This window comes from Tupaia chinensis, unplaced genomic scaffold, assembly GCF_000334495.1.
Source record: "Tupaia chinensis unplaced genomic scaffold, TupChi_1.0 Scaffold000258_1, whole genome shotgun sequence".
Classification (NCBI taxonomy): domain Eukaryota; kingdom Metazoa; phylum Chordata; class Mammalia; order Scandentia; family Tupaiidae; genus Tupaia; species Tupaia belangeri.
In genome coordinates this window covers 1,694,393-1,704,941 of record NW_006159738.1, presented here as the reverse complement: position 1 = coordinate 1,704,941, position 10,549 = coordinate 1,694,393, and the positions used below count along the sequence as shown (strand labels likewise).

The 10,549-nt window shown below is 54.9% G+C and overlaps 1 protein-coding gene across 1 annotated transcript; it reads right to left on the bottom strand.

The window, feature by feature from the left end:
• Positions 1–6,625: 6,625 nt before the first annotated feature.
• Positions 6,626–8,915, bottom strand: IL31 (interleukin 31). Its single transcript, XM_006149342.1, has 3 exons — positions 8,783–8,915; positions 8,484–8,632; positions 6,626–7,137 (listed from the first exon to the last, which is right to left on the bottom strand). Exons 1-3 carry the CDS (start codon positions 8,913–8,915, stop codon positions 6,808–6,810), a joined length of 612 nt encoding a protein of 203 aa, XP_006149404.1. The 3' UTR covers positions 6,626–6,807.
• Between the last annotated feature and the right edge of the window lie 1,634 nt (positions 8,916–10,549).

Here is a 10,549-nt window from a genome sequence, read left to right as displayed (position 1 = left end):
ATCATGCCATGGTCCCTTTCCCAGCCCCCCAGTCCAGGCTCTCGGGTGCATGCTCACGCGACATGTTTTCAGGCTGACTTGGGGTTCCAAACCCTGGTCGGCCCGGTGGCTTCCGTCACTGCAGCTCAGTTTGCTATTAACTGTGCCCCCAGGCTGGGCCCATGGTTGATTTTTTAGTCATCATTTTGGACTGTGTTGATTGCAAGATAGGCTCTGGAAATTCTTCAGTGGGGGAGAAATTAAATTTGTCACCAAATACTGTGATCTGCTTATCTTTTGGCCGCTTTCTAGGTTTTGGGGATTGTCATGAAAAGAAGTTCTGTTGCGAGTTCTCACTAGCCGAGTTCCAGGTACCTTCTGATTGATCGCACACGTGGGCGGCCCTGTGCCCCGGGGCTGCTCTTGGGAAAGCTACATGTGAACCGGCTGGTCTGCCCCGTCATTACGCTGTGGCAGGTGCCCGCCATCTCTCTCCCTGCCCCCTCTACATCGTCCTCACCTCCGGGAATCTGGGGAAAGCAGGCCTCGGGGCAGACATTGCCACACCACATCGGGCCTCAGGGCTCGTATAAAAAATGCCAGTCCTGGGCCAGCACGTGGCATGGTGGTTATGGTACTGGACTCCTACACGGCCAACTACAGTTCAAGTCCCAGACCTGGTGGCTTGCTTTCTCACTTTCTCTCTGTCTTTCTATGGTGAGAGCGTATGCCCTATAACACATTTTAAAGTAATAATGAAGAACATAAAATAGGGACCAGCAGTTGGCATAATGGCTATGTCGCTGGATCCCCATGTAGTCGACTGCAGTTTGAGTCCTGGACCTGGTGGCTTAAACTCACACCAGGCGCGTGTGCGTGCGTGCCCAAGATCCTGAGAGGGGAATGAAGGAGAAGAGATTGCAGCATGGCCATCCCCCTGGGGTGTGATTTCTCACTTTCTGTCTCTCTGTCTCTGTCTCTCTTTCAGGCAAGCGCATGCGCCATATAGCAAAAACTTCTCAAAAAAAAAAAAGTATTTATTTTCAAAATGAAAAATAAAGTAAATAATTATTTAAGAAAAGAAAAATGCCAGTTCCAGTTTAAAGGAATGGCGTGTCGATTCCTCTGACAACCTGGAGGGACTCAGAACACCAGGTGACGTGAGAAAGAGAGGCATGGAAGGCCACGTCATGTCTGACCCAACTGAGATGTCCAGAGTGGGTGGGTCTGTAGAGACAGGGACTGGCTTAGGGGCTGAAGGAAAGGAGGAATGGGTACAGGGGTCCTGCCCTCCTCCTTCCTCTTTCCTCCTGCCAAAAGGCTCAAGTGCCTGCCCAGAGAGACAGAGACTAGAGAGGGAGGGAGAGGGAGAAAGACCCCCCCACGTGCGGCACGGCCACGTCGCAGTCCCTTCTGCTCCCATTGCCCATCCTGTTGGGAGTCGGGCATGTGCACAGGTCCGTGGAGTGCTTTCACACCGCCAGGGCTGGGGCTCGAGCTGCGGTCGGCCACGTGGGACCCAGCTCCTTAGCCACCAGGCTGAGGACAGGGTTTCTTTGAAGGGTGATAAGTAAGTCTTGGAATTAGATAACAGCGATGATCCGTGAGTAGACTAAGAGGACGTCAAACTGTACAGTAAATGGGTGAGCATGTCAGTTAAATGTCAGCACAGCCGTTAAAACAGATTTCAGGGGCCGGCGGGTGGTGTGGTGGAGGTGCTGGGCTCCCACGTGGCTGACCATAGTTCGATCCCAGACCCAGTCTTGCTCTCTCTCTCTCTCTCTCTCTCTCTCTCTCTGGTGAGTGCACATGCCCTATAGTAAATTAAAATAATAATAAATTCATAATTCTTTACAAAAAAGAGTAATGATTCCAGGGACCAGCAGGTGCGTGGTGGTTAAAGGCCCTGGATTCCCACATGGCTGACCTGGTTTCAACCGGATGGCTTGGAACTCAGGCTGGGCACACATGCGAATGAAGCCCCTGAGGGGCGATTTCTCACTTGCATGCGTGTGCACCCCAAATCCCAGGAGAATGAAGCCCCTGAGGGGCGATTTCTCACTTTTTCACTGTTTCTGGCGAGCACACATGCCGTGTGGCAAAAACCTTAGAAAACGAAAAACAACAACAACGACAAAACCTGATTTCAGGGCCTAGCCCAGACCTACTGCATCAGAACCTCTGATATAAACCCCCCACACCTGCATTTACCCAGGCGCCCCACAAAGGCCAGCTCTGTAATTAGCAAGGCCTAGTGCAAAATGAAAACGGAGAACACCTTGTGCAGAAATCATCGAGAATCCAAGGGCAGGACTAGACAGGCACCGGCGAGGCTCAGGCCAGGGGGAAGGCCCAGGTCTGCGCCCGAGGTCTCCGCTCACGCTGGGCACGCATCGGTGGCCCTGGCCGGGGTTGGCTCGACTGCGGCGGGAAGGCCTGCTGGGTGTCCCCCGCTCTCTCTCTAGCGGAAGAAATAACTTAGAAGAAGAAGAATTCCAAGGCAGCAGTGTCAGCATTAGCAGGCTGGGGCCCTGTCGCTGCCCAGGCCACTGAGCCTCTCCGAGTCAGCCTAGGATGTGCGACGAGGGCGGGAGGGGCGTGAGCTTAGGAGGAGCCGTAGGTGGGAGCTGGGAGTAGGAGAGGGGAAACCCCAAGCCTGCAGAGCCCATCCCTCTCTTTGCAAGCACAGCTAGGTGGTTTGTGAGAGAACCCTGCAGGGAGGCCCGGCTGCGCTGAGTCATCCGCAGAGCTGTGGGCCTCGGTGCAAAGGTGCAAAGAACAGCCCAGGCCACAGTGGGATCTGCAGCAGCTCCAGGTCAGTCGTCAATCAAGCACTATTGACTGTCTCTGGCCGAGCGGGGCGGTGGCCGGGAGATGCTGCGAGGCTGTGCCCCTGGGCCCAGGCAGCCGCTCTGAGATCTCTCTGCAGTCGCCCCTCTGAGATGCCGGCACTTCCCATCCGCGCTGCCTGGTCACCTGCCCTCCTGCAGCCATGGGCTCCTGCCTGCTCCCAGCCACTGGGCAAACCACGAAGGCGAAGCACTTGCAGGTCTGAGTTCTGCAGTGGAGGCCGGCTTCAGCGCCACCAAACCGAAGTCTCAAACCATCAAAGCACACTGCTCGAACTGGCCCGGTGGCCCAGAGGTTAAGTTGCAGAGAGTACCCACAAGGCCAGCCGTGGTTCGAATCACAGCCCTGGTGGCTTGAAAAGCAATCTGTGTGTGTGTGTGTGTGTGTGTGTGTACGTGCCCCAAATCCTGACAGGAGGGAGAAATGGGGGAGAAGGGATTGTGGCCCGTCCATGCCCCATGGGGAGTGCTTTCTCCTTCTCCCACTCTGTCTCTTATCTCTGTATCTCTCTCAAGAGAGCACACGTGCCCCCAGACAAACCAAAAACATAATTCTCGTACAGCGTGGGCCCTGTCGCTCTCACTAACTCGTCGCTGACGGGGCCAGCATGACACACTGATTCGAAAGGAGGTGAGAACTACCGTTGCCATGGCTCACTGTCCGTCGTCCATGAAGAACGCTAGAGTGCTCGGTCAGGGCGCGTGGCCCCGCGGTCAGTGCCGCCCGACCTGGGGCTTCTCTTCCCTCCCCAGTAGAAGTTACTGCATCTCACCGTGCCCTCCGCTCAGAGGCTCTGGGACCTCGTCTGTCGTTCATAGCGTGTTGGTCGAAGGCCCGCTCTCCGGGAGCCCTGCACTGCAGGGGCCCTTTCTGCCGGACACCCTGGCGACTGGGCACTAGGCTGTGGCTAGTGCGACCAAGAGGCTCATTCCTTTTTTCTCCAGGGGGCACGTGCATGTGCGTGAGAAAGAGAGACCGAGAACTCCCCGCCCCGATTCCCCATCCTGTCAGAATTCTGGCCATGGGTGTGCTTGGGTATTTTCAGACCAACAGGGCGGGGAGTCCAACCTAGGTCTCTTCCCCTTCATGGCACCACATGGGTGTACTTGGGTATTTTCAGACCAGCAGGGCGGGGACTCCAACCTAGGTCTCTTCCCCTTCATGGCACCTAACCGCTGTGCTCCAGAGCTGGCCCGGGACTTTTTTTCTGGGAGGATTTTTGCTTATAGGGCTTGTGTGCTCACTGGAGACACAGAGAGACAGAGAGGCAGAGCTAGAAATCACCCCCCCACCACCACCACCACCAGGAGATGGCCACGCTGCAATCCCTTTTCCTCCATTCTCCTCTCGGGATCTTGGGCACACACGTACACGCGCCCAGTGTGAGTTTTAAGCCACCAGGTCCAGGACTCAAACCATGGTCGACTACATGGGAGTCCAGCGACATAGCCATTACGCTAACTGCTGATCCCGGGGATAGATAACGTTTTCTAATGTTCTGATACAGGACAGTCAAAGAGAATAGGGGGCTGGCAGGTGGCGTGGTGGTTAAGGGCTCTGGACTCACGTGGCCAACCCTGGTTTGCGTCCCAGACCTGGCGGCTTACATCCGCACTCTCTCTCCAATCACTCTCCCTCTCTCGCTCTGTCCCTCTCTGGTCAAATTCAAGTAGATAAATGAATAAATCAAGTTAAATAAAATAATTCTTTAAAGTAAAAAGAATGACAGGTGTTCACCACTGGGGGTGTTTTGGAAGCATCACCTACATGTTGTCATGAGACTGGGATATTTGGGGGCCTCATAGCCTGGTGGGGGACTGGGGCAGAAATTCCCCCAAGAGTAAGAATGAGAAGCCCAACCCCAAGTGACAAATCCGACCTACCCGCACCCCATCTGTGTGGGCTTGCCCAGACAATACGGGCTCTTTGGTCCTCGTTGCCCCACAGATAAGATGGAGGTGAGGACACGGGGTGACTCAGGATCAGGGGCTCTTCACTGGAGCTTGCATGCGTCAGAATCCCCCACAGGGCCGGCTGCATAGCGCTGGCTCTGCCCCCGGACGTCTATCTGATCTAGCAGTGCTGGCGGGCCCACGGATGTGCATTTGTGGAACGTTGCCAAGAGACGCTGCTCCGACCCAGAGACCACGCTCGGAGACCCATTAGATCTTATGATCTGCAGGAATCTGTGCCAGCTTCGGACTCAGCACCCATTCAAGATGATGGAATCTTGGGACCTGGGGAAGGAGAAAGGCCCTGGGCCATCCGGTGGGGTGGTGGTGAAGGTGGCTGGATCCCACATGACTGACTGTATGGTTCGAGTCCCAGACCCGGCAACTTGAAAAACATGTTGGGCTTGTGTGTGTACCCCAGATCTCTAGAGGAGCATGGAGGAGGAGGGATTACAGCATGGCCACCCCAGCAGGGGATGCTTTCTCATGCTTCCCTCTCTGCCTCTCTTCTGTGAGTGCATGCACCCTGGAGCAACATCTTTAGAGAGACGAAAGAGCCTGATGAAATGGAACAGGACGAGCAGGGCCTGCATACCCAGTGGGGAATTGGTGCCTGGAAGACCCAGGGAGGAGCAGACTGGGGAGGGTGGAGCAGCGTGAGGCGGAATCCGGATTCCACCACTTAGTGGTGTGGCCTCAAGCAAGTGACTAAATGACTTTCTGCCTCAGTTCCCCCACCTTCACAAAGAAGGCAGTGGCATGGTGGCTAAGGCAGTTAATGACCACGGTTTGAATCCCGGACCTGGCGGCTTGCTGTCTCACTTTCCTTTTCTCTCTCTTTCTTTCAGTTCTTTTGAAAATAAAAAGAAGAAGAAGGGAAAGATAGCACTTCCATGACCTGGCATTAAGAAAATGCTTGGCAGGTGGCATGGTGGTTAAGGTGCTGGACTCCCACATAGCCGACTCTGGTTCGAGTCCCGGATCTGGTGGCTTGCTTTCTCACTTTCTTTCTCGCTCTCTCTCTCTTGTCAAATTAAATAATAATAGTGAATAAAATGAAATAAATACATATATATATTAAAGAAAATGCTGGCTAAATGGCTGTCGCTGCTGGGATTAGTGTCCGTTACTGGGTCTGTGCAGGGGGAGGTTGCAGTGACAGAAATCCAGAGTCTTCACAAAGCTCATGAAAAACGATTATCACACAAAGCCTATGTGTGGGACCAGCAGATGGTGTAGTGGTTAGGTCACTGGATTCCCACATGGCCAACCATGGTTCAAGTCCCAGATCTGGTGGCTTGAAAATTACGCTGGACACAAGTGCGTGCGTGCCTAAGATCCCGAGAGGAGAACGGAGGGGAAGGGATTGCGGCGTGGCCATCCCCCCAGGGGTGATTTGGTTTCTTTCCTCTCACTGTCTCTGACAAGTGTACTCACCCTAACACAAAAACCTCTATTTAAAAAAACAAAAAACAAAAACCCCATGTGTGGATTTCTGAAATTTTCTGCAGCAAAATAAATGTACCCCCATTCCATTAGCCACGAAACATCTGCGTCCCCGCACAGTACCTGTTGCTAGAGCGTGTCCCGGGCACCCTCAGCCACAACATCCGTCATTCCAGCCCGCTCACAAAATCCAAAACAGTCAAGAAAACAATTCAAAATAATTTATTATATAGCTTCTGAGGGCTCTTCCAAGGAACACGAACAATTATTAGTACAATAAATATCAATAAATTAACATGCGACCCCCGCCTGCCTCCAGAGGGCAGGAGGAGAATAAATTAAGATGGAAATCCATGGAATAGCGCAGGAGAAAGACCAGACGAATAACAATGGCGTCATCTTTTAAAGTTAATTCATAAACTTAACTCTCCCAGGGCTGGCCCCTCTGAGGAGCTGCTGGGATTACTCACGGGATAATTTCCTTAATAACCCACAGCAGAGCTCCGCAGCTGCCGGTCACCTGGCAGCTGGTAAGGCGTCGTGCAATTGCCATTCCGAAGGGCGCGCCCACCGGACGGCCTTACGCGGCCCGCTGGGGTCTGGAGTTCAGAGACTGTAAAGCGAGGCCCATGCAGCTTGCCAGCTCCTGTAAGAGAGTCAGGGTGAAGGACTTCTGGGGAAAGCTGGCTGTGGGCACAACAACGTTCACTTCGGGCACATTTCGAGACTTGAGCTTGCTGAGCTGGTGGATGATGGTTCTAATCTCCGTCTTGTTATCTGCGAATGGCTCCATGGCCTTGAAGTACGCCTGGATGGCTGCGGCGTTGATGTTGTCTGGGGCGTGGCGGTCAGACATGAAGCAGGGTGGCTTGTATTCTTCGGATATCTGCATCCCCCTCTCTCTGCGCCTCTGTGGAAGGAAGCCGAGCAAGGGCGAGCTTAGCAGCGAACGCTCGAGTGCTTCCTCTGTGACCTGCCTGGTCACATCAGAGCTGGTCGGGGCAGCCACCCTGGAGGCTGTGGCCATCGCTATCCTATTTCCAGAAGGACCGAGCGCTCAGCTGGTTTGCGGAGCCGGCCCAAGATCAAGCGCAGACCCAGCATCGCAGCCCAGGCCTGGCAAGTTCTGAAGCCTGTGCTTGTCACCACTGCCCTGTCCTGCTTGTCTACCCCACCTAGCCGAGGCCTCCAACGCCTTTGGGGACCTGCCTGCAGGTACTCGGGGAGGTGGGGCCGAGAGCACCCCGGGCGTTCATTATCTGTGACTCTGCAGATGTCTCTAGGGAGAGTTTTCCAGACAAGGACTCCAGACCACTCCCACCCCTTCCGCTGTCCACAGGACTAGCAGCTTTTGGGTTAGACCATCTAGGTAAGAGCCCTCGGGGACCCCAGCTACGTAGGTAACAGCCTCTGCCTTTGCGTCCTGGAGCCCAGGCCCGAGGTGAAAGCCAGGGTGATGAATGGGGAGGTGACGCCAACCTCACGGTCATCTCTCAGGTTCTGGTGTTTATTCATTTCACCGATGCAGCTAAGAGGTCCCAGCTGGGTCACAGCGCGGAGAAAACACAAGTGCCCGTGGGCGTTACTCCGCCAGGTCAGGCCCGCCATTGTGCCAACCCCGCCATGCACACGGGTGCCGACCAGCCGGTCGCCCTCTGGCAGGAGACCCTCGCCCACCGGTGCGGGGCTTCAGGGCCCTGCAGATGCAGGGGCGTCCTTCACAGCTTAGACTGGCGGCCCCTTAGAGGGCTCCTGAGGGCAAGATGGCGCCTGTCTACGGCTGCCTCTCAGGCCAGAAACGCATTGAACCGAACCGTGAACCAGACGGGTCTGGGCCAAAGTCGCATAAGCAGCAGCCCCTGCAGCGTGCTGAGAAATCACAGGCTTCCTGGTGGCTCGGAGCCCACCTCTGCCTCTGACCCTAGTGCATCTTCACCCTCAAAGACCCCACCATCGGGGCCAGTGGGGACGTGACGGTGCTAGACCACCCATATGACCCACTGGGATTTGAGTCCCGGCCCTGGCGGCTCGCTTCCTCACTCCCCGCTCCCCGGAGAGCACGTGTGCCCCATACCACATTAAAACAATAACAAATAAAAAAGCTAAAATAATTAAAAAAAAAAAAAAAGATCCCACCCCAGCCTGTACAGATAGATGCTCCCATCCCATCTTGCCACCCCCACCCCCTCTTCTTCTGGGGGCCAGAGGAAGGCATGTGTAAGAGATGGCGTAGAGACAAAGCCTCCGGGCACTTACGAAGTCGTCCAGAAGCATATTAGAAAGGGACCGCAACTCCACCATCGTCTTCTTCAGGTCCTTCCGTGGGAGCGGACGGATGGGGGACATGTGGGAGGACAGCCAGGTTCCCAAGCAGCAGAGCAGGAACAGGGCAGACTTCGTGGGTCCTGGGGAAGGAGACCAAGCTGTGAGGCCCCTGGGCCAGCCCGCCCCAGCCCGCCCAGCCGCAGCCACCGCACCCGGGTGAGCAGCCGAGCAGGCCTCCTCCCCGCTGAGACAAGACCGTGCCTGGGTGCAGGGGGCAGCCGGGCTGGTACCTGTACGAGAGCCCATGGCGAGAGAGCGGGGCCTGAGTCCCTGCAGCTGCCGGGGCCAGATGTGCTCGCCATGCCGCTGCCCGGAGGTATATAAAGGGCCGGCGTGACGAGGAGCAGCCAACGTCCCACCCATGGCGAAACCATTGCGCAGCTTTTCTCCAGAACACACTTTCAGAATTTTGCTGGCCAAAGCTGGGGGAAAGTAACCCTGGAAGGAAGTGTGAGGTTACCCTCAGGTAGGCAGATGCCTGAGTCAGGGCGCACAGCGGAAGGCGCACACGCATCTTTGCCGTTTCTTCTTGGAAAGAGTTTTTGATTTGACTGGAAGAAATTCTCAAGTCCAGTTAACAGGCACAACCACCAAGGAACGGGTGACTTCTGGAAGCTGAGGGTCAGCGTCCCCACCCCCAACCCCGGGATTTCTGGGGACGTAGGGCCTGACATCTGCAGGCTGTTATCTTTGCAGATTTCTGAAGCGTGCCTCTGCCAGGGCGCGGGGACAGCCCCGAGCCCCGCCGTGAACGTGGTGAGTCAAAGGCTTTATGCCCGCTCCCTGTGACCCTGAAGGACTCTCCATGTGTCTTGGCAACCCCAGGCTAGGACCGGAAGTCATGCTCAACAGTCTTGTTTATTTATTTTTTACTTTTTAGTTTTTGCTATAGGGCACGTGTGCTCACCCAAGACAGAAAAAGACAGAAAGAGAAGGAAAGTGAACACTGTCCAGGGGGGATGGCCACACCACAATCCCTTCTCGTCCATTTTCCTCTCGGGATTTAAGGCACACACCAGCATGAATTTCAAACTGCCAGCTCTGGGACTTGAACTGCATTACTGGCCATGTGGGATCCAGGGCCGTAACCACCACACCACTAGCTGGTCCTACAATTTTAAAATCCAGGAAAGCATCAGACAATAATAAGAGTTACAAAATTAAAACAAGGTGGGCTGGCCCCTCGCACAGTGGTTAAGCGCTGTGCACAAGGGAGCACGATTCCATGAGGCTGAACTAGGATTCGAATCCTGGCTCTGACAGTTTAAAGAACACACTGGATGCACACGTGCCCCAAATCCTGGTGGGATGAAGAATTGGAGGAAGGGGAACTGGTGTGCCCACACCCTGCTGTAGGGTGCCTTCTCCCTCTCCCTCCCTCCCTCTCTCCCTAGTGAGACACGCCCTGAGACTAAAAGGGCTAGAGAGGAACAGGTGAGGTGCTTGAAGTCAGGAGGTCAGACAAGTCTCTCTGGAGGTGACACTGAAGCTGAGACCTAAAAGATAAGAAGGAGCAGCCGTGGACAGCCTGGGGCCCATGTTCGAACCAGAGGGGACACGAGTGTGAAAGTCCTCGGGCAAAATTGAATTCCATGCTCTTACAAGAGCAGGAAGAAGGTTACAGAGAAGGCAGAGCGAAGGGGAGGGCAGTGGCCAGATCAGAGGGCTGCAGGGCCACAGTAAAGAACTCAGGTTGTGGGCCAGAGGTGGCATGGTGGTTAAGGCGCTGGACTCCTGCATGGCTGACTGCAGTTCAAGTCCCAGACCTGGCAGCTTGCTTTCTCACTCTCTGTCTCTCTCTGGCGAATGCACATGCCCTACAGCAAATTTTAAAATAATAATAATTGGGGCCAGCAGGTGGCATAGTAGTTAAAGAGCTGGACTCCCATGTGACCGACTGCAGTTCGAGTCCTGGACCTGGTGGCTTGCTCTCTCACTTTTTTTTTTTTGGGGAGAGGTTTTTGCTATAGGGCGCGTGCGCTCGCCAGACAGACGGA

Bases quoted from the DNA above. Each gene is read 5' to 3' on its own strand.
- IL31 (XM_006149342.1), bottom strand. From the start codon at position 8,915: ATGGGTGGGACGTTGGCTGCTCCTCGTCACGCCGGCCCTTTATATACC. The intron at 8,633-8,782 runs GTACCAGCCCGG...CTCCTTCCCCAG, and splicing joins CGCCATGGGCTCTCGTACAG to GACCCACGAAGTCTGCCCTG. The intron at 7,138-8,483 runs GTAAGTGCCCGG...TTCCTTCCACAG, and splicing joins ATATGCTTCTGGACGACTTC to AGGCGCAGAGAGAGGGGGAT.